Raw genomic sequence first — 22,316 nt, 5'->3', positions numbered from 1 at the left:
TCCCGCCCGGCAGGGTCGCCCGCACCCCGGCGCCGAGGCCCGGCCTGGGCGGGCAGGGGGCGCACACTCGGGCGTCCCCAGCGCCCCCTGCTGCCTAGCTCCGGAGCCTGGAAGGCGGCCCCAACGCAGACCCTAGCGGGGCTAGGCCGGCCCCTCCGGATGGGCCGGCGGGCGGAGCAGCGGCAGAGGGCACCGCCCTCGGCCCGCCCGCCGAGGAGGGGACGACAGCGGGAGGCCGTGCTAGCGGCGCCCGCGCGGGGCCCGCTGCACTCTGCTCTGGCCGCCCCGGGCTGCGGGGACCGGGCGGGCACCGGCGCCGGCTTTGCGGGCGGACAGCCGCCGAGTCGAGGCCGGAGGAGCCAGAGCCGCAGTGGGAAGCGCGAGGGGCAGTACGGCCGAGATGGCGGCCCCGGCGGCCGCGGCGGCGGAGGAAGGGATGGAACCGCGGGCGCTGCAGTATGAGCAGACCCTGGTGAGTGAAGCCGAGCCGAGCCGTGAGAGACCGCTGCTTCTGGAAGCGTGCAGGCCAGGGGCCTATCCCTTACCCTCACCCTGCGCCGGCCTTGTGAGCGGGAGAAATTGAGTCTGGGAAGCTGCAGGGCCAAAGGGTGGCCAAGCTGCATGCTGCTGGTTCCTGGCAGGGGGACAAGGACACCAGGAGTCTGTCCCCAGGTATCCTTCCCTTCACCCTCCCACAGGCCTCTTCCCTGCTCCTCCCGCACCTCCACCTGTATCCCCAAGCCTCAGCACACCTTCTTCCCTCTCCCCTGCGCCACCCACACCCTTGAACTTTCTCAGCACCCACGACACCCATCACCCAGGTCCCAGCAAGTGCATGGTGCTAGGCAAAGAATCAAGTGCAAAAAAAGATAGAGTAACCCTAACGCGGCCTTTTAGTTGAGTGCGGACAGGTGCTCCCACCACCACCACCCACCTACCACACACACACACACACCCTGGGGAACAGCAGCATTAAGGGCAGATAGAACCAGCAGGTGTGGTTGTGGGAATTGGGGACCTTTGTCCATGCTAACTCCTGGTGTCCCTTGACCTCATTAGAAGAAGCAGGGGTCCCAGGCTCCACGCTGACTCACAGTCACTGCGGTTACTCAGTGTTTTGAGAAGTCATTTGGCCCCTTTTCCTATCAGTGGGGTGGGGAACCCAAGCCCTAGGAAAAGAGTAGGCTCCAAGACTTCTTTTGACCAGCCCCAGCTGGAATTTGCCCAGGAAGGTGGCTGGGAGGGGACCTCCCAAGGAAGAGAGGGCCTGGGCTGTAACTTTAGTCTGGCAATTGCCCAGTTTTGTAATGGGACGGGAATGGCAGGGAGAGGTGGCAGGGTGGGGGCAGTGAGGGTAAAAGGACAAGGCCTTGGGGGAAGAGCCTGTGCAGGGCACACAGTGTGGAAGGTGGCCTGGACACCCGGCAGAGAGGGTGGCCCCATACACCAGCTGTCCGTCGTCTCTGGATCACGCTCCGCTCTGGCCTCTGCCTCTTCTGCTTCCTATCCCTTTGTCTCTCGCTCCCTCCCAGCCCTCCTTCTAGGTCTGCCTCTGTATACTCTATTCTCTCTCCTGCCCACTTCTTCCCTCTCCTCTCTCCCCAAACCCTGTCTCCGCTTTCTCCTTCCCTCTATTCCTCCCTTTGCTCACTCTATTGCTCACCCTCCTTTCCTGTCTCTATCTTTCCCTCCCTCAACACTCTCCCCAGTCCCAACAGGAGCCCTTTGTGTCTTGAGGCTCTGCGGGTGGCAGCCGGAATCTACTCCTCCCCACCCCCCAACACGCCCAGCTTGGCAGGTCCTGCCATCCGGCCCATCACCCCAGCATCCACAGTCACAGCCCAGCCATCCACAGCCTCTGCTCAATGGGCCGCTGGCTTCAGAGGATAGCTCCCCAGTGGAGCTGAGGCCATCGAACTCTTCTCCACCCACCCAGAGAAGCTTTTCACTCTGGACTGAGCTGGCAAGACTAGTGGGGGTGGAGTGGAAAATGGGGACAAGGGGATTAGGGTGGGTGGGTTGGAGGGAGGGGTGCAGCTGAGTTGGTCCCAGGCCAGAGGCCCAGGGGGAACGTGATAAGGATTGGGGCCGTGCCTGCTCCCAGGCCCAACTCAGCTGCCCCCAGCTCCATGAGCCTTGTGTGCCCTTGACCATCCGTTATTCTCTGACCTTCCCTCCTCCCACTTTGTCTGCTGCGCCTTGGGCTTCTCTGTCTTCTCCTCCTCTGGAGCCTGCCCTCCCACTCCTCCTCCTCAGGGTCTCTATGCCCCAAGCCTGGGAGAAGAAGCCTGGATTATTCTGCCACCCCCAGAACTGTGTCCCTGTACCTTGGCTGTCCTCATCACCCCTGCCAGGACAACCCCCACTGGCTGCAGTGTGCATTGTTCCCACACCCTGAGCCAGAATGGGAACTAGGGGTTTCAGTGGGGCAGGAGGAGGCAGGAGAGATGGAGGGAAGGGGGTATGCAATACAATGCAAGCCCAGGAGAAAGGGCACCACTGACAACTTCTCCCTCCTCCCCACCCCCCACTTTCCCGGATGTTCCAGATGTATGGCCGCTATACCCAGGACCTTGGGGCTTTTGCCAAAGAGGAAGCCGCCCGCATTCGCCTGGGAGGGCCGGAGCCCTGGAGGAGCCCGCCTTCCCCGCGGACACCCCCAGAACTCTTGGAATATGGACAGAGTCGTTGTGCCCCCTGCCGCAGTGAGCGCTGAGTTGGGGTGGGGGCCTAAGGGGGCCGGAGGCCATCAGAGACCCCCAGGAGAGGGGAGAGGGGGCACACCTTAGGCCGCCTTCTTATTGCTCCTTCCTTGGCTGCCACCAGTGTGTTCTGTGCGATGCCACAAGTTCCTGGTGTCCAGGGTTGGTGAAGATTGGATTTTCCTGGTCCTGCTAGGGCTCCTCATGGCGCTGGTCAGCTGGGCCATGGACTACGCCATCGCTGCTTGTCTGCAGGGTGAGGGCAGGGGCTGGGTAGAATGCACCTGCTCCCTCCACACAGTCCCACCCTGCTGACTGCCCATCGTTAGGCACAATCACAACCCCCCACCCTCACCTCCACCATCTCCCATCCCACGCCCAGGCCATAACCTCCTGCTTCCCCTCTCCCACAGACTGTCCTCTCTAGAGTGGGCTTTGTCCCTATGAATGCCTTGTCCCTCCCTGCCCAATATTGCCCAGGCTTCGCTGTCACTAGCTGTTCCCTAAGTGTGTCCCCACAGCCACGGACCAGCAGACCCCAGCAGCATGTTCTCCGCCCACAGCTCAACAGTGGATGTCCCGAGGCCTCAACACCAACCTCATGCTGCAGTACCTTGCCTGGGTCACCTACCCTGTTGTCCTCATCACTTTCTCTGCTGGATTCACACAGATCCTGGCCCCTCAGGCTGTCGGTAGGACAGGAGGGACCAGGGCAGAGGTGTGGTGGCTTCCTGGGACTTCAGGCCACCGCAGATGACTCCAGGGACTGTGGCCCCTCCCCCATACCCCGCCAGGGTCCGGCATCCCCGAGATGAAAACCATCTTGCGGGGAGTGGTGCTGAAAGAATACCTCACCCTGAAGACCTTTGTTGCCAAGGTCATCGGGCTGACCTGTGCCTTGGGCAGTGGCATGCCCCTGGGCAAAGAGGTACTTGCCAGGTGGGGAAGGAAGGAGGAAGTGGCCACGGTCAAGGTCAAGGCAGACTCCTTCCCCACTCAGCACTGGCCCCACTCCCCAGGGCCCTTTTGTGCATATCGCCAGCATGTGTGCCGCCCTTCTCAGCAAGTTCCTCTCCCTCTTTGGAGGTATCTACGAGGTAAGGGGGCAGTCCCAGAGGCAGTATGTGGGACGGGGAGAGGCAGGCTACTGGGCCCGGGTCTGACTCCCACTTGCCACTCTTGCCAGAATGAATCCCGGAACACAGAGATGCTGGCTGCCGCCTGTGCCGTGGGCGTGGGCTGCTGCTTCGCTGCCCCCATCGGAGGTAGGCAAGGCTCCCAGCAAACCAGCTCCCACACCCTGGGTCCCCGTCTTCCCTGGCCCCGAGTCTCCAGCAGCAGCAGTAGCATTGTTTCCTGCCCCCTCGCAGGCGTCCTGTTCAGCATCGAGGTCACCTCCACCTTCTTCGCCGTGCGCAACTATTGGCGTGGCTTCTTCGCCGCCACCTTCAGCGCCTTCATCTTCAGAGTCTTGGCTGTCTGGAACCGGGATGAAGGTGGGGACTCCCTGAGACGGCCCAGCTGGGTGAGAGGCCCATGGGGCTAGGCCCCAAGCCCCACTGCTTCTCTCCCGCTGCAGAGACCATCACTGCCCTCTTCAAAACCCGATTCCGGCTCGACTTCCCCTTTGACCTGCAGGAGCTGCCAGCCTTTGCCGTCATTGGGTGAGGGCTCCTGAGGGATTGGGATGTCACAGGGGGAAGGGTGGTTTCCACAATAAGACCACCCCTTTTGCCCTGGTGTTTCTTCCTCCTGCAGTATCGCTAGTGGCTTTGGGGGTGCCCTCTTTGTCTACCTCAACCGCAAGATCGTGCAGGTGATGAGGAAGCAGAAAACCATTAACCGCTTCTTGATGCGAAAGTGAGTTGGTCCCAGGCTCCTCTGAAGCAGCTCATGCTGGGTGAGGACTACGGTAGACCCTCCAGCGGATCAGTGATGGCTTAGAGCCAACAGTCCCGGTCTGAGAAGGGATACAGCAGTGGCATCTCCCCAACTGACCCCTGTTCAGATGTCCAGATGAACCACTGAAGGCCATCAATGGCAGGGGACACTGCAGACTAAAATCTTGGCTTCCTTGGTCCCCTGGCCTGGCCCAGGTGGTGGTATCCCTGAGTAGAACGTGTTTGAACCTGCACTGCCCAGCTGGGCCATGTGGGGCCTGTGAGGTAGCATCTCTGGGACACAGTTCTCATGGCCATCACCCTGAGGACATGGAGCAGGGAAGGCCTGAGACATGACTTCCAGGGAAACTGATGTCCTTCAGGGAGAGGACAGCCAACCTATGCCCTGTGAAAGACCCCAGGTGGTACCCCTATATTCTACCTGCTATAGAATCCTGGCTCACAGCTGCCTGGTAGAGAGCTCCCTCTGTAGTAGCTATCTGCTGACGAGATCAGGGGCCACAGAAAAGCCTGTGGATGGGAAGGCCCAGCTGAGCCCATCGCTCTGTCACCCACTGCCCTTGGGGCTGTCACATCATGAATCACAGACCCTGCTCTGGGCCAGCCCTGAGGTTCTCGAGGACTCCTAGTCTGTCTCCAGGAGGCACAGCGCCTGTGACAATGTGACGCCTGCTTCTCTAGGCGCCTGCTCTTCCCGGCCCTGGTGACCCTACTCATCTCCACCCTGACCTTTCCCCCTGGCTTTGGACAGTTCATGGCCGGACAGGTAACCCAAACGGGCCTTGGCAAGTATGTTGGGCTTGGCCCTCTTTCAGCGCCCCCAGCCTGTGTGTGGGCTTCTGTGTCCCCTGTGGATTCCTCTGGGTCTCTTCCCTTCCTTGTACCCTGTCTGGTGCGCCAGCCTGAGGGACCCTGCTCATCTTAGCTCTCACAGAAGGAGACACTGGTCACCCTGTTTGACAACCGGACCTGGGTCCGCCAGGGCCTGGTGGAGGAACTAGAACCACCCAGCACCTCGCAGGCCTGGAGCCCACCCCGTGCCAACGTCTTCCTCACCCTGGTCATCTTCATTCTCATGAAGGTAAGGCCCTCGTGCACATGGCTTGTGCTCACAGATGCAGGCGGCACTGTTCCAAGCACCTGCCATGTGTCTCTTCCTCCCTCCAGACCCCCAGGCAATGCTGTGAGCCAGGTGCTGCTGTTACCTCTGTTTCAAAACTGGGATGTGGGAGCCAGAGAGTTATGTCACTGGCCCAGAGTCACACTCATCAAGGACAGGCATTCAGCCTAGCTGGTCAGGATGCCCACAGCCCCCGTCCGGGGTGCCCACATGCCAGACCTGCCCCTGGCCTCTGCTAGCGCACAGCCTGAGAAGCAGTGCTGACAGCTGTCACATGGGAAGCCTGCTGGGAGTTCCCAATTAGTGGCTTTGGCCCTGCCAGGGGCCCTGATGGGCATTTGGCAAGTGGCCCAGTGGATGGGCACTCTTTAGCCTTTGTCAATCAATGACATTTTTAAAGTTCTGTCTCTCTCCTCCCTGCTTCTTTAACCTGTCAACTCAATATTTTTATAATACTATCTTTAAAAAGACCTGCAATTTTACAATTTCTTAAAAAAAAAAAAAGTCACCGCACAGCCAGACGGCAGAGTGAGGCTTTGAACCTATGCCTTGTGAGAGTGCTGTCTCCCCAAGAGGGGCAGGCATGGTGCTGACCCTGTAATGCCCTGCAGTTCTGGATGTCTGCGCTGGCCACCACCATCCCAGTGCCCTGTGGGGCCTTCATGCCAGTGTTTGTCATTGGTGAGTTTCTAGCCACCTGTTCTGCCAGCCTGTACTCTCCTCACCCTCTGGCCACTGCCACCCATCCCCCTGCTTCACCCCAACCCTGCCCCCACGGTCCCTCCTCTGCCCAGAGCGGGTTGTGGACCAGCCCTAGCCCTATCCCTTCTCCCCCTAGGGCTGTCCCCTGCATTGAATGATCCACCGGCCCCTCCCCCACCCTCTACTCCTCTCTCTTCCTAGTGCCCCTGCCCTCCCCCTCCACCACCTCTTTCTCTTCCCAACCCCCCTCCGTGAAGGAGCGGCATTCGGGCGCCTGGTGGGAGAAAGCATGGCAGCCTGGTTCCCCGATGGGATTCACACAGACAGCAGCACTTACCGTATTGTGCCAGGAGGCTATGCAGTCGTGGGTGAGTACCCAGGGCCTCTGGGGCCTTGGAAGACCTGGCTGGGCCCCTAGGGGCTGAGCCTCTGGTGCCCCCTGCTGGCAGCAGCCTGGCTTTGCATCAGATGCTACAGCAAGATTCCCGGGAAAGGTACTGGTGGCCCTCAGGGACACCCCTTCCCCTCCCCCCAGGATTGTTTCTGGTGGGGAGGGTCTTCTGGGGCCCAGACACCCAGACTGAATATGACTGTCCCCAGGAGCGGCTGCATTGGCGGGAGCGGTGACGCACACTGTGTCCACGGCTGTGATCGTGTTCGAGCTCACTGGCCAGATCGCTCACATCCTGCCTGTCATGATTGCCGTCATCCTGGCCAATGCCGTGGCACAGAGTCTGCAGCCCTCACTCTATGACAGCATCATCCGGATCAAGAAGCTCCCCTATCTGCCCGAGTTGGGCTGGGGCCGCCACCAGTACGGAGAGCAGGGGCTGGGGGTGATGGGTGCTGGGCCAAAGGCCAGCTGAGGTTCCCTTCCAACATTCACCACCAGTGAAGCTGTGAGCCAGGGCAGCTGGCCTGTTAAGAAGGATGGGTGCACCCCTGGACACTGGCCCTTAGTTCCCATCGTCTCCCTGGGCTCTGGGACCTTCCATGGAATTAATGGGCTCCTCTGCTTTTGCTAACCACAAACTGGGTGCTTCCCTCTGCCCCCAGGCAGTACCGGGTGCGAGTGGAAGACATTATGGTGCGGGACGTTCCCCATGTGGCGCTCAGCTGCACCTTCCGGGACCTGCGGCTGGTACTGCACAGGACCAAGGGCCGCACTCTGGCCCTGGTGGAGTCTCCTGGTGAGACCAAGAGGGGACCCAGGTGGCTGGGGGCACTTCCCAGAGTGAGGATGCTCAGGAAGGGGCCAGGGAGCTCAGAGCCCTGGGCTGGAGGGAATGGGCCAGCCCTGGCCAGGCAGAGGTTTCCCTCTGCAGGGACATGGCAGGGTGCAGGAATCTCTCCCAGCCCCTGAGTACTCGCACCTTCTCCATGCAGAGTCCATGATCCTGCTGGGCTCCATCGAGCGTGCACAGGTGGTAGCACTGCTGGCAGCCCAGCTGAGCCCAGCCCGCCGGCGGCAATCCAGACAGAAGCGCAGGGCTGCACAGACCTCACCGCCGTCTGAGCAGGCAAGTCCCCCCAGCCCTGAGCCTTCTGTGTGCTTGCAGGTGAAGGAGAAGTCCCCACCTTCTGGCCCCGGCCACACAGACTTCCTGAGGGTCACTGCCGTGCAGGCTGTGTGGGAAAGGCGGGCAGCCTTACCAGTCCCCCAACTTACCGCACCCATACAGGTGAAGGCAGAGGACTCCGGCTTCCCTGGAGCCCAAGGGGAAATTCACAAACCCCTAAAGCCTGCTCTCAAAAGGGGGTCCAGCAACCCCATGAACCTTGGTGACAGTCCCACAGGTGAGCCCCCCTCTCCCCTCCTTCCTAGACACAGCCTGGGCTGAGCCACTTTTACCCTACCCAGGGGAGGGAGGCTGGGGTAGGAGCGTCTCACCCTGTCTTTCTCCTCTCTGCCTGGGGCCTTGTGTTCGGGAACACAGGGCACGTGGAGTCCGCTGGCATCGCTCTCAGGAGCCTCTTCTGTGGCAGTCCCCCTCCGGAGGCCAAAGCGGAAGTGAGTGAGCTTCCCCTCCCAGCCTGCTCACCGTCAGAGCCCCCCAGCCCTGCAGGTGCCCTTCCTCCTAGCACTGGCACCCACCACCTCTCTCCCCATAACCTCACCTCCTCTCTCTGGTATGCCTCTCACCAAGCCGGAGAAGTCAGAATCCAGCGAAAAACGCAAATCCAAGCGAGTCCGCATCTCCCTGGCAGTAAGTACACCCCTTCTGACTTCTCAAAAATACTGGACAGGAAGGGTGGTCGGTCTATGCTGGGGATACCTCCAGAGCTGGGGGCACACTCAGCCTTCCCCTTCCCCACCCCTCTGTCCTAGAGTGACTCAGACCTGGAAGGTGACATGAGCCCTGAGGAGGTAAGGTGCACCTGAACTTTGGACCCTGTTTCTTCCTGGGTGTTGTTCAATCATCACCTTGGCTGTTGTCCCCATGGGAGGAACTGTGGATAGGAAAAAGGGAGGAGAGAGCAGCCACGGCCTCTATCACCCTCCCTGTCTCTGCCCCCAGATTCTGGAGTGGGAGGAACAGCAACTGGATGAGCCTGTCAATTTCAGTGACTGTAAGATTGACCCTGCCCCCTTCCAGCTGGTGGAGCGGACCTCTCTGCACAAGGTAGGGTTGTTGGCAGCCTGGTTTGGGGTCCTCAAGAGATGAGGGCCAAGATCTGGGTCCCCCTACAAACTGGACCAGTAGGGAAGTAAGGTGGGAGGAGCAGAGAGTGGCCCTTTGCAGGGAGATGGTCTTCAGAAGAGCCTCTACTTGGAAGGCAGGGAGCCAGGTCCCCTGAGCTTCATCCTGTTGGGTGGTGGAGCCACAAGCATCCTTTCTCCCCCTCTGCTTGGTCAGGAGAACTCTTGACCAAAGCAGCACTGAAGACAGGGCTGGAGCTGGGTGGGAGCCAGGAGGCCGGGCTAGGGTCTAGAACAAGGCAGGAGGCTGCCAGAGAGCCCAGCAAAGCCAAGACACCCACACTGAAAGAAATGGGTGAGAAATGGGCAGGATCAGGAAATGGAATAAACAAACTCCCCAGCATCCAGGCAGGGGTGGAGAAGAAATCAACAAAGATGAGAAACACCCAGTGGGGCGTCTGGAATGTTAGACCCCAGAAAGTTTTCACTTCATGTGGGCCAAAGGACAACTGATAGGAACAAAGGGAGACAGCTCAGCAGAAGGGCAAGGAGGCCTCCAGAGAGAGAAAGAAAAAAAGGAGCTCAGCCTAAATAAGTCAGTGGTGGGTGAGGCAGACCCCACGGGAGGATGGGGCTCTTCCTTAGCTCTGAGGCTGCTGAGCACTTGTAGGCTTCCAGGAAAAGGCATTGAATACAGGATGGCTGAGCAGGCCTGTAGGATGGATCCTGGGACTAGCAAAAGCCAAGAGATGTGTGAGCTAAACTCTGGACAATCTTGGGACTCTAAGGCTGTGCTGGGAAAGTAAGGGGCAGGCGGCAGGGAAGCTCGGGGTTTATACACGAAGCTGTGCCAGAGAGACGGCAGAGCGTGGTCAAGTAGAGCTGTGGGCAAGAAGATAAGGAACGAGATAAAAGTGAAGCAAAAAATGCAAGATGTGACCAAGAACTCTGTCTTTGGATGAAGACCTTAAGTCCAGATGAGTGGGGGACCTGCATGCAGGTGCAGGAAAAGTGGAGACAGGCCTGAGGAGTCCACACTGGGCTTTCTTTTAAAATCTGTCTTCCCCAAGATAGCTCACACATTTCCACAGTGACCCAGCATCTCCCTGCGTCCTCCTGCGTCTGCAGTAGTGACGAGGATGACGGCCAAGCTGACGGTTGCATATTGCCTATGATATGCCCAAGTGCTTTGCCAATCACTTCACAGGTTTGAACCCTCACCAACACACAATAAGGTGGGCACTGGTCTTACAGTTCTTAATGATGAGGAAGTAGACAAAGAGGTTGAAAAGTTGCTCCAGATCACTCCACTTAGTGACTCCCAAGATGATCTGCCTCAACAGACTATGATCTTAACCACTGAAACACATAGGGAAACTGAGGCACGCGGAGAGGAGGTCATTTGTCCAAACCAGAATAGTAGCCAGGCCCAGAGCCCCAGTGTTCCTGGCCCCGCTCCCAGGATTTATTTAGAAAGCCACACTGTCCCTTTCCCAATCAGTTCATTCTTAACTCCAGGTCCTGGCCATCCAGTGGGCAGTCTGGTACCTAATTAAATTAAGATGAAACAGAACAAAGTAGGTGTTTGTTACAAACTTGAAAATCAGAGGACATGAAGAAGCCTTTGAGAATCCAGCTGAGGAAAGCACAAAGAACTGGAAGTGATAAGAACATGAGATGAGGATCCAGTAGGTAGGGGCAAGCCTGAGCCCAAGGCAGTGTAAGAGGGGGAGCATTCAGGGAGAAGCCAGGAGACACCGGTGCCATTCAGAAACCTGTGCACCTGGATGTCTTGTCCTGAGTGCCTCGTCCATTCTGGAAGGTTTCAGTGCTAATGCCATGGCCAGAGCCACCAAACCCTGGCTATGCCATGTGCCAACTGGCTAAGTAACTGTGACACCTGGCTTAGCTTCCGCACGTCTCATTCCTCATCTTAACAATGGGGACCATCCCTTGGGATTTTCTGAGGATTAATGAACCTGAAACACGCGAGGCACTTAGAACGGAGCCTGTCACGCATGCAGTGTGCCTGCAGCCTGTGTCAAGAAGTGCGGCCATTCACCTTGCGAGGGCTGCACGCAGGATGCCTTCAGAGCTGCACGATGAAGGGCAGGCCCATGTGTGCAATGACAGGACGCTTTTCAGAATGAGATGAGTGATGGAGATGGGAGGTCAGGACTGGGTACTTACTTAGTGGAGCCAATCTGGAAAGACTGAGAGGTGTCAGCCTAGGAAAGGGCTCTGGGCTGTTCCCGGGCAAGCCTGGAAACTACTCAGGTGTGAGAAAATAGAAGGCCTGGACTGGAGAGCAGGAGGAGGGAGCAGAAGTCCTGGGCCTGTGGAGAATGGGCCAGGGCATTCTGAAAGGATACCAGTAAGGCTTGATGACAGCTAGCGACAAGTGGTTTACTACTTCAAAGGCAAAAAACCTACCAGAAGCCCACTAGATTAAAGATGATGGAGAAAAATAATTTCCAAGGAACTGTTTAGTAGGTTCCTTGGGAGAAGATGAAAGGGATTAATTGTTAAGAAGACAACGCTTAAAAAAAAGAAAAAAGAAAAGCTCAGGATAAAGACATTTCTCCCTGAAGTTAACATTAATTTGTAGTGAGTAGGATTCCAGCTGGATATGAAGAGCAACTTGCTAACCACCTGCTAATTCTGTTGCAGATATTAAAGGAACACAGCTTATTCTAAAACTGAACTTCTTGTTCCTTTTATAAGTACTTTCATGCCTTGGATGCAAAACATTAGGAACATTCTAGAATTCTCTTCCTAAAGAATTCCAGAGTGTTAAAAAGTGAGTTTTGGGTAACTGGTCCTCAAAACTAGCAATATTACTGCCCATTTTTATTCAGATATTAAACCAAAAGGCTTACAAGGGAATTCAAAACAGAGTGATAATGATAGGCCAGAAATTCCAGGAACTGCTGAGTCAGGAGAGTGGTTTTTAAGACATCTGGCCCAGGAAAATCCACTTGGAGCACAGGGGGAGCTGACCTACAACTTCTGAACTCTTGGGGATTAGGCTGAAAAGCTTTAGGGCCCAAAGCAGAAAAACATGGGGGAGGGGGATGACTACAGGCTGCCTCTCCCCAGGCCCTGGGATGACTGGGGTGACACTAGCACTCCAGAAAAAGTCAGTTGAGAGGGGTAATGCACTTCAAGCCAATACCAGGGCATTAAGTTAAGCCAGGAGGAGGAAAGAGCTGGCAGGCCAGCTAGCTAGAGGGCAAATGGGGAGCATGATTGGAGGTGGGGCTTTCTCCTGGGACTACCCTATAACTAGGGGAGCAATAGCATGAGAGGCCTGGGGTAGGGCACTGCTGTCAACCCCACCCAGAACATTTTACCACTGAGCCTCATGCTACCGCTCCTGCAGAATGGCAACGCTGCTTCTCAGGACAGTACTGAAATGGCTTGGTGTGAGCTCTGGCATGGAGCTCATGGGACTCGTGTCCGAACAAGCTCTCAACCATGTCTTGTCCAAGAAGCCACTTCCCCATCAGTGGAAGCAATGGGATTCCAATTCAAGCATCCAAGGCATGGGGACACAAACACTGCTGTCATCATCATTTCCCCTCCCATAATCCTGTCCCCTCTGGCCCACCCTCCCACCTAAGCCTGAAGTAACTACCTGGGCATACCAAGTCCAGTGTGCTTTCTCCCCACCCCACAGACCCACACCATCTTCTCACTGCTGGGAGTGGACCACGCTTATGTCACCAGCATCGGCCGACTCATTGGAATTGTTACCCTAAAGGAGGTAAGGCACTAGCCATCAAAGAGAGTTTGAAGAGAGGCAGGGAAGCTCATGTCCGGCCCACCTGTGGAGCTGGTGAGGCCGTATGACCAGGAGCTCTGATCCCATATGTGTCCCTCTCACCTGTCCAGCTCCGCAAGGCCATTGAGGGCTCCGTCACGGCACAGGGCGTGAAGGTCCGGCCACCCCTCGCCAGCTTCAGAGACAGTGCCACCAGCAGCAGCGACACAGAGACCACTGAGGTGCACGCACTCTGGGGGCCCCGCTCTCGCCACGGCCTCCCCCGGGAGGGCAGTCCTTCCGACAGCGATGACAAGTGCCAGTGAAACTCCTCCAGAGGCAGCTCTCCTGCTGCTCCTGCCCGTGGGAAGGCAGGAGTCAGCCATCCACTGCCCTAGCCACACTCCCAGACCTACTGGTCTCTCTCTCAGTTTTTCCTCTGTGGAAGTGGACCCAGCATCTCCTGCCCCCTCTCTGAACTGGGGGAAAAGGCTAGAACTAAGATGGGTTTATACTGGAACCTCCAATGACAAGATGTATATAGAGATTTACAAAGATTTTTATATTAATTTAATAAAACAAATTCTTAAATAGAACAAAATAAACACCTAATGAGCCACTTATGTATAGAATGTTTGTGCCCACCGGCTCTTGTTCTTACCTTGGGCCCTCTTATCTGCTAACGTAATTCTCCAGCCGTACCACCCCTCCCCTCAGCCATAAAAACCAGGAGTCTGGTGTCCTTGAACACTGGGTCTGCCCCTGCTTGGTCATTAACACCCTGGCTTGGGAGCGGGCTCCCAGCACCATAGCTTTGGCCACTCAGCCAAAGAAGGCACTACCCTCTCCCATCCCCAGGGAGAGTCATCTCCAGCTCCACGGAGGGCATCCAACTATGGCCTGGCTAACCTGGAGTCCCCCTCGTGGCCATCCTTGGAATAACACAGAAGCTACAGCCCAGTGGCCACCAGAGCCATCCCTGGCTCCACCTTATGGAAAATGCTGGTTGCACCACATTCCCACATCCCAGCAACTGAACCCAGGCTGACCGGGGCAGCCAGGGAAAAGGTGGTGGACACATGGCATTCATACAGCGTCCCGATGCCTCCCCAAGAAGACTCCCCCTCCCCCACACTGAAAGAACAGACCCACAGCCCTGGCTTCACGGGGGAAAAAGAAGATTTAGAGCTGATGGGGAAAGGAAGCACGGCATGGGGACAGGGCAGAGGGAGCCCCAGCTGAGCAGGGGGTCCCGGGGGACATTTCCCCCTCCCCTGAAGTGGGGGTGAGTCTATCAAGCACTGCACATGGACTTGGAGGTGAGAAGCAGAAAAGAGAGGCACAGGGCGCGTGGAGGCGGTAGCCAGGCTCCCTCCCACGCCACCCCCACACAGCACAGTCACAGTAAGTCCCTTAGGGGTTCACATCATTCAAGGAGGAAATGTGTGTGTGTGGCGCTGTTGATTTAAGAACATGAACATCACTGCCTGCCATAGCTGTAGCTATGCTCCAGGGGTCCCGGGCAACCCCCGGCAAACCCCCCCAAATAGGGAGCAGGACATGCGCCCCCCAAAAGCCTGGCCCTTGCCTCCTCTCCAAACACTTTCATGCAAAACACACAACGACAACAGAGAAGTAAGTGCTCCCGCTGTGGAGCCAGCTGCTGCTGAGAGCCCCAGGCCCACGCTGGGACGTAGAGGCTCTGCCCCCTCGGCAGCGGCCGGGGGACCAGGGCCACCATCCAGCATGCCATCTGGGTCACTGTTCCTCCGGCTCCACCTCATCCTCCTCTAAGGACACTCCCCCAGAGGAGGCCACCTCGGAGGCTTGCCGCTGCCGTTCCCAGCTGCCCATGGCCGGCGGGCAGTGCGGCTGGCAGTCCTTGCAGGGGTCTGGCTCCTCCTCGGTGGCTGCAGAAAGGCAGGACTCCGTGAGGGGCGAGTTGTAGGGTGAGTCCTGGGCCTCCAAGGGGCCCAGGCTGCGGAAGGCACTTTCCTGGCTGGGGGGCAGTTGGGCAAGGAACAGCTCATCACCCAGCAGCTGGGAAGCCAGCCGGGCTGGGGATCCCAGCAGCCCATCCTCCAGGCTGCAGAGACTAGAGCACAGGGTGTCTGGGGACACGGTCTGCGAGCAGTCGCTCTCGGGCTCCACGGAACCCTGACGCACAGGCCGGGAGAATCGGCGGCCAGAGAACAGGTCCTGGAGGTGGGGCCCAAAGGGCAGCTGCCCAGCCATGTCTGTGAAAAGAGAGACAAGAAGATAGCCCTGCTGGTACCTCTTATTGAATGAAGCCCACCCCACCCCATTCTCTGCCATAGTGCTGGAGGCAACAAAACAGGAGCAAGGAAACCTCGGGCAAGTCCCAACTGTCCCATGTCTGGGTTTCCTGAACTGGGCAATCAAATGAATTGCTATCTTGCGAGGTTGTTGGGAGAACAAGCCTGTCATGTGATGCGGCAAGCAATGAGTAAAGGCAGAGCCACTGCATTACCCTCCCTGGAAGGGGCCTGTCCAAGGCAAGATGCAAAAGGATTGAAATCCAACCCTGCTCTGCTCATCGAGTGGCACACCCTGACATGGGGCTGTGCCTGCCAGGAAAAGTGATGCCTTCTGGAAATGTGCACAGAGATTCCACATGCGCTAGGGGCGGTCTTGAACAAACATCAGTTATTATCATTATCCCAGGGGTCAGAACAGGCCTGGAACTGCATCAAACAAAAATGCTTGTGGTGTATGGTTCCTTCTTGGCCTGTTCTAGCATAGTCTCCACCTTGCAGCATTTTAGTGAGAGGAATGGGAGCGGCTGAAGTAGACGGGGAGAGGTGGAGGTGGTGGGACGCCTGAGCCCACAAGTGCCAAAGACAACCCTCAGGTCCAGGAACTGAAAAATGAAGGGAAGGCAGCCCAGCTACACTGCCCTGTGGGGCCCCCTGTGCAAATGGTGGCCCAGGGGACAGCACACTGCTGGAATGCAAGGAGGCTGAACTGGAGGCAGCCCAGCCCTGTGGGTGTTTCAGGCCCAGCTTGCCTTCCTTTCTGCCTGGGGCTGTAGCCCTGCAAGGTGCCAGTGGCCAGCTCAGAGGAAAGTGGTGGGCAGACCCTCCCACCACTGCCCAGGACGTGTTGCTAAGATCTTAAGTTTTTTTTGTTTTTGTTTTTGTTTTTGTTTTTAAACCTGAGGACTGCAAAGTCCACTCATTCAGACAGGTAGAGAAAACTGAGCACTAGAGCTCCCCCTCTGCCAAGTGTTCAGCTCTTGGCCATGAGCTCTCAGCCAGCACTTCTGCCTCTCTAGCCCAAGGAAAGCCCAAATGGCCTGGACACGGACTTGCAAAAGCTGAGGATGTTCCAAGCATGGCTCTGCAGGATTTACAAGGTCCCATCAGGAAGGCCCACCTGGCAGCGAGAGCATGCACCATCCCTCCTTACCTGTGTCAGTTCCCCCAGCAAAATCCTCATCATAGGAGTCATCAGTGGAGTCCTCACCATCCACTGAAGACCATGCCCGGAGCTTGGCTTCTGCAATGGCAAACTGCTCAGCTACTCCTGTTGGGGTAGGGGAGAGAGGGCATGGATTCCTTAGCAAAGTTAGGGGGCAGTTAGCAAGTGAAGGGTGTGTTAAGCTCCAGACCCCGTACCAGACCCAAGGGGAAGAGAACAAGCAGCCCCATGACTGCTGAATGCATGTTTGTAAGTACATAGGTATTTATGTGTGGTCAGTCAATTGGTCTCCTTTCCTGCTCCCTACCTGCTGCAAAGCGAGCCTCTTGTTCACCCTCACTGAGGTCCGAGTAAGAGGAAAAGGCAGATTCTAGGGCAGCAGGTGAATCGCTTGGCTTGCTCCAGCCCTTCCACTCAATGAGGTGAGCCACTCGGCCTTGGGCCATTGCAGTAGGCTTTGTCACATGATCCTTTACCACCTGGGAGATGCCTGAAAGTACAATTAGAAAATTCTGGTAAGGACAATGGGTCAGGAAGTACCTGGGCAGGGAAGCAAAAGTGTGGCAGTCATGAGGGAGGACCCATGAGGTGCTTTTGAATAGACTGAGGGGCTATGGGGAGGAGGGAGTCCCAGCTAGCGCTCCCAGTTCCAAGGGGTACATGCCAAAAGGAGGAGTCGGCACAGAGTGGGCAGTAGTTCAGGCGGCAGGTGCATACCATGCAGGGAGGATCTGGCCAGCGCAGCAATCTCCTGGATAGTGAGGGCTCTCCGGGACTTGGGCAGCATCGCGACTGTGTCTCCAACATTCACCTTGTGTGACGCCAGGAGAGAAGGTCGGCGCTCCTCCTGGGGCACCCCCACCCCATGCCCATCATCCACCCGGGGCTTCAGGGAGACCATTATACCAGGGCTTCCCAGGGTCAGAATGGCAGTTGACCCCTCATCAGCATGCCCACCACCCCTCCAGCAGGTGGGGAGGAGGGAGGAGAGAAGTAAGCAAGTCAGGAAGTGAAGACCATGGAGGTGGAAGTGGGCCTCCAAGGTCAGGGCAGAGAGGGAAGGGAGAAGTGGATGCCATCAAGGACGTCTTAAGGTCCCTTCCATCTGCCTTGCTCCTCCTCTCATGCTTCAGTTCCGGGTTCTAGCTGTTCTTAGACCACCCACGGCAGCCACACACTGAACATAGCCCAGCTCAAACCCAGCCCCTCCCCACACCTGCTTAGTGCCTCCTGACTTGGCATCACCCACCATTCTCCCATGCAGCTCAGCTCCCAACGCCAGCACTGCCATGCACACACTCTCTGCTGAGCTTTCCTTGCCCCATCTATGGCTATCTGCCTGGTAAATTCCACACTACCTCTGCTGCCTCTGCCACTGCCAGTCTCCAGCCCTTTGGGTCCCCCACCAGAGCAGTGAAGGGGTGGGCCCTTAACCTCCCCCGGAACCCACACTGTTTCCTCTCTTCCAACAACTGGCTGGCTCTTTCATACTTCTCTGGGTGGGCCGTCTTCCCATCAGAGGGGACTCCTGGACTATTCCATCAGAGCTCTGTTCTCCCTCCATCATCTCCAACAAACCACTAATCTCTCCAATTGTGCCCTGCTCGAGCCCTGAAACACAGTGTGCAATTATGGTCCCTCTGGTATGTTTCCTGTTTCTCTTCCATCTCCCGCACTGGTTGGGAGCTCTTTGAGGAATCTGGCCTATTGTGGTCATGGCTGCACCCTAGCGTTTAGTGAAGGGCCTCATCTGGAGGACTCCCCTCCAAAGTACAACCTGAATGAGGTGAGGCAGCAATGTAAACAAACAGTTCTCCCAAAGCACAGTGAATCACAGCATGGTCCCTTTCTAAAAGTCTTTTCCTGGGCCTCCTTCCCACTCCCCACTGGCCTGCAAAGTTTGGACAGGCCTCCGACCCAGGTCTGAAAGGACCTTACTTGGGGCCTCCCTAGGACCCACCCCTGATCTCTGTCCAACACGACCTCACCTCTCCACCTTTCCTCCTCCAGGAAAAGAAACTCAGCTTTCCTCTGGGCAATGGACACCACCCTTGCCCCAGGCCTGCCCCAAGTGCAGCTGATTTCCCCAGGATCCTGGCTCTCAGCTCACAGCTGCCTCTCTCTCCCGACAGGCCCCTCCCAGCGCATCATTGCCTTGCTGCTTTGCCTTCTTCAGGATGCCAGGACCCAGTTCCATCTTTGGAAGCTCTTCCCTGCACCTGGCTCGGCGACCCCAACCTCCGCTCCTCCCCCGCGCGTGCTCCCACACACCCCTTCCCAGGAACTACCTAGCTCTTTTCTGTCTCGGCCCCACCCCTCAAAAGCCGGCCTCCACCTGCCCTGGAGCCCAGGCCCGCCCTCAGCCCCGCCCCTTCGGTACCTGGCCGCCAAGGCCCCCCGGGTAGCTGCCAGCCAGGCCCGGGGTGGGGTAAGGGGGCGGGAGGAGCCCCAACTGGGTGTTTCCTGACTCGCCCTGCCTCCCTCCTCTCAACTCCCCCCAGGCGCAGCCATCCGTGCCCGCACAGCTCCGTGCGCAGCTGTGGCTCCGGCCCAGAGAAAAAGTGTATGTCTCCCTGGCAACCCATCACCATGCAACAGGGTCTCCCGGGATACGGCCCGGGATGCGCTGACGTCAGCGCCGAAGGCGTGAGCGAGCCCGCCCAGTTGGCACAGCGCCGAGCGGAGCAGACCGGCGCGGGGGCGGCCTCCCGGCCCCACCGGCCGGATAGCGCCTCCGCTCGCAGGAACAGGGAGCCAGCCAACAGCAGGCTGGCGAGGCGGGGGCGGGGGACACAGGCTCCCTTCGTGTAGATGCGGCTTTCCTACCCCCACCCCGCCAACGCGAGTGGGGTGGGGGGACGCCCAGCACCTCTGGCAAGTCCTGGCTGTCCACGGAGGAAGGGCGCGAGGACCGGCTCCAGCCTCGGAGGGTCCGAGAAGATCCCAAGGAGGACAGAGAGAGGCCCCGCGGCAGTTCAATCCACTCCACAGCCCACGCGGGGTCCGAGGCCACTGAGGGGTGGGGAAGAGACGCTTCAGCTGAGCACCCTCCCCTCTCCCCGCCCCCTTGTTAACATCCGGCATTGGCAGTTACTCCTCCCATCTCCCAGGACACAAGGACCACCTGGTGGGTTCAACTTGGAAAGCCCCTCTGCCACAGGCCGACCCTGGGGCTGGCCACTCCAGGGGACCATTTTTCAGCAGTCCACTCCACTGGCCATCTTTCTCCTCTACAAATAATTTTGCCGTCTGAACTGTAGGTGAAAACCCAAATGTTGATTCAATTCTTTTTCCACTTTTCCCAGCCTATCCGGTCCTCCAGAGAAAACCTTGTGTTCTACCAGCGTCCCTGACCCCTCTCCACAGCCCCCCTGACCCTTGGTCAAAACTTGCCAAGCCTCCACTCCCCTGCTATGCATGGTTTCTCCCCAGCCAGGTTCCCCTACCCCTGTTGCCACTGCTATCTGAGCCTGAGTGATTTTCCTCCTTCCACCTGAGCACCCTAAATTTCTCAGCTGCCCATCACCTCCCAGGTCCCTGGTCTCACCTCTGCGACTGGTCTGACAAGTCCATCGGCCTCCAGGCCCTTCACGCTGCCACAGAAACATTTTGCCCAGCACAGAAATCATGGGCATGCTGGCTGTGTTGACGCGGAGAACCAAAAGCCCAGAACTGCTCCAGGCTCTGCTCCCAGTTCTATTCCTGTTTTGGCTCCGGATGCTGAGCCAGTCCCCTCCCCACTTGGAGCTTGTGCCTAGTCACATAAGGAGAACACTCCTGCCTCATGGCTTTGAGGAGGTGGGTGTTGCCAGGGGCCTAGCGCAGCTCTCTGGGGCTCCAGGAGCTGAGGCCCATCCCCTAGACAGTGCCAAGAGGCAACAGGAAAATCACAACTGACCTTTAGCTGGAGCAGCCGTCTCTGTCCCTGAGCCTCAGCCAGCTGGTGGTCCCCAGAAATGCTACCAACCAGAAGGAAGACAGATTACAGGCCATCCAAATCAGAGCTTATGAGACTGGTCCTGAGGGTCAGCCAAACCCTTACTCCTGACTTCCTGAACTTCAAGCCTTGGCTGGCTAGAGGGATCAAAACAGCCTGCTGCTTCTCAACTTCAAAAGCCATGAGGTTAGTTTAGGACTACAAATCCCAGAATTCCACCTCATGGGAAGTACACAAATCTCAAAGCTGCAATCTTATAGCTCCAAAAGAACCTCCAGTAGCAACCAGGTCTGAGACTGACCACCTGCCCCAAAGGCCCAGGACCCATTCCAAACCCCACCTTCAATGTCACAAGCCCCCGCCAGGCCTTAGGCTGGGAGAAACCTGACAAAGAAGGTGGGTCTCTAACCTCGGATGCATGGGACTGAGTCCAGGCCCCAGCAAAACACCGCCATGCACGGGCACCAAGGTCCAAGCAGGGGTCAGCAGGTTGGGAAAGCAGCCTTCCCTGGCCTGCCTCTGACTCCTCCTCTCCTCCTCAAGGTTGGGGAAGTGGTTATCAGGCGCTCACAGGTGCCCTGCTCGGAGGCTCAGTACCCTTCATTAACCAGCTGGAGCTTGAGGAGGAAGCAAGTGTTGGGAGGAAACTGTAAAAGGGTGCTTTGCCCAGTGTCTGCAGGCCACCACCTTATAAGAGGGCAGACACACAGCTGGGGAGAGGTAGGTTCCCAGCACAGGGTCACTCCCAGGCCGGCAGATGAGGTGTTTAGGGCAATAGGGCAGTTAGTGTTCGGGCATCCAAAGCTCTTCGCCATCGTTTGTATACCTGGGCTTGACTAGCCCCTCCCGACACCCTCGGATGAAGGAATACGGTGGCGAGACCACGCGACCACGGTGCAAAGCAGAGGCAGGTAGGCCACAGGAACAAACTGGAGTTGGCTTGGCCCCTTCCCCACTCATTCCCACTCCCTCTTGTTGCCTGGCCCGCCTCCCCAGTGCAGGCTCCTCCCTCTCGCGACACCGGCCCCTTCCCCAAGGCCCCCACCCACCCGAGGCCCGCGCAGCGGGCGACAGCAGCGTCTTCTCTACTGTGCCCGGCCTCCGCCTCTTACCCTGACCCGCCGGGCTCCGAGAGCCGATACAGCCCATGGCCGGGCACCCAGGCACGCTAACCCGCGCTCGGGGACCGGGCCATCGCCTTGCAGAAGGTCGGGCCGCGGCCGACACCGGGGAGGGGCGAGCCCGCGAGAGGGGAGGGGGTGGGAGCCGGGCGTCCGCCGCCGCTCCCGAGAGGGAACCGGGCCGGTGACGTAAGAGCGGGGGCGTGGCCGTAGGCGTCACCACCCAGAGCAGGCGGGGCAAGGACAACGTCACAGCCACGCAGCAGCAGCCTGTGGCTGAGTTCGGAAAACGCCCAGTCTTCTGCTCCCAGACCAGAGGGAGTCACAGGGAAGGCAGGTCAGGAGGAAACTCAAACTTGTGCCCAGGTACTCTACACAGGGGCTGAAAACCTCACCGCATTCAGCCCCCCTCATTTCAGATGCCATCTTGAGGTCGTAAGGGACGTCTCCGTTAATACAGACTGCAATCTAGAGTTTCCACCCCACTTAAGGTCCTCCACCTTCTGGCAGCAAGCACTCCAGAATGCCAGTTACTTCACAGCTGTCCCCCAGCACTTCTCCATTCCAAAGGGGGCAGCCCTACCGTGCCCACCACAAACTTCCCACCCTCCAGGAAAGTGGGAACAAATCCCCGCAATCATGGACAGGGGAAGAGGAAGGAGGGGTGCCAGGTTACAGGGAATAATGCTACTGTGCCAGCTCTGGAAAGGGGGCTGCCCATATTCACACCCCTTCTCCAGAGACAGCAGGCCATAACACAGAGAGGCAGGGAACTTAATTGAATTCATGTTTAATAATTACAGGCACCGTGCCCCCCCTCCCCCTGCCCAGGCAGCAGCAGGGGTGGTGCAGGGGCTGGGGCATATGCCCCCAGCAGCGAGGACGGCAGTCCCAAAGAGTGATTTTCAGAAAATAAAAAAGGACCCCAGGGGCAGGCGGTGGTGTCCCCCCCAAGACACACCAAATTTCAAGACTTTATATATAATAT

The 22,316-nt window shown here is 57.9% G+C and overlaps 2 protein-coding genes across 8 annotated transcripts; one reads left to right on the top strand and one right to left on the bottom strand.

The window, feature by feature from the left end:
- Window positions 1-245: 245 nt before the first annotated feature.
- CLCN2 (chloride voltage-gated channel 2) lies at window positions 246-13,452 on the top strand. Of its 2 annotated transcripts, XM_058662169.1 has the most exons (24): window positions 246-472; window positions 2,549-2,705; window positions 2,827-2,958; window positions 3,266-3,394; window positions 3,497-3,630; window positions 3,722-3,799; window positions 3,889-3,967; window positions 4,073-4,198; window positions 4,282-4,366; window positions 4,461-4,562; window positions 5,285-5,369; window positions 5,529-5,684; window positions 6,335-6,404; window positions 6,683-6,793; window positions 7,026-7,239; window positions 7,482-7,615; window positions 7,812-7,945; window positions 8,108-8,222; window positions 8,363-8,436; window positions 8,573-8,632; window positions 8,755-8,793; window positions 8,945-9,049; window positions 12,746-12,832; window positions 12,961-13,452. In XM_058662169.1, exons 1-24 carry the CDS (start codon window positions 401-403, stop codon window positions 13,153-13,155), a joined length of 2,673 nt encoding a protein of 890 aa, XP_058518152.1. In that variant the 5' UTR covers window positions 246-400; the 3' UTR covers window positions 13,156-13,452. The 2 variants fall into 2 exon arrangements, with proteins under 2 accessions (XP_058518152.1, XP_058518153.1); XM_058662170.1 differs by lacking the exon at window positions 2,827-2,958.
- A 41-nt stretch (window positions 13,453-13,493) lies between these two features.
- On the bottom strand, window positions 13,494-21,605 carry FAM131A (family with sequence similarity 131 member A). 6 transcript variants are annotated; one of them, XM_036494857.2, is made up of 7 exons: window positions 21,320-21,602; window positions 20,169-20,229; window positions 19,140-19,282; window positions 16,988-17,081; window positions 16,578-16,760; window positions 16,259-16,375; window positions 13,494-15,066 (listed from the first exon to the last, which is right to left on the bottom strand). In XM_036494857.2, the coding sequence occupies exons 4-7, from the start codon at window positions 17,055-17,057 to the stop codon at window positions 14,588-14,590; spliced, it is 849 nt and encodes a 282-aa protein (XP_036350750.2). In that variant the 5' UTR covers window positions 17,058-17,081; window positions 19,140-19,282; window positions 20,169-20,229; window positions 21,320-21,602; the 3' UTR covers window positions 13,494-14,587. The 6 variants fall into 6 exon arrangements, with proteins under 6 accessions (XP_036350750.2, XP_058518156.1, XP_004577792.2 ...); XM_058662173.1 differs by lacking the exon at window positions 21,320-21,602 and adding an exon at window positions 19,818-19,863 and having other exon boundaries at window positions 20,169-20,187; XM_004577735.4 differs by lacking the exon at window positions 19,140-19,282 and having other exon boundaries at window positions 21,320-21,605.
- Window positions 21,606-22,316: the final 711 nt, after the last annotated feature.

Source organism: Ochotona princeps, chromosome 3, assembly GCF_030435755.1.
Source record: "Ochotona princeps isolate mOchPri1 chromosome 3, mOchPri1.hap1, whole genome shotgun sequence".
Lineage (NCBI taxonomy): Eukaryota > Metazoa > Chordata > Mammalia > Lagomorpha > Ochotonidae > Ochotona > Ochotona princeps.
This window is presented reverse-complemented; position numbering and strand designations above follow the sequence as displayed.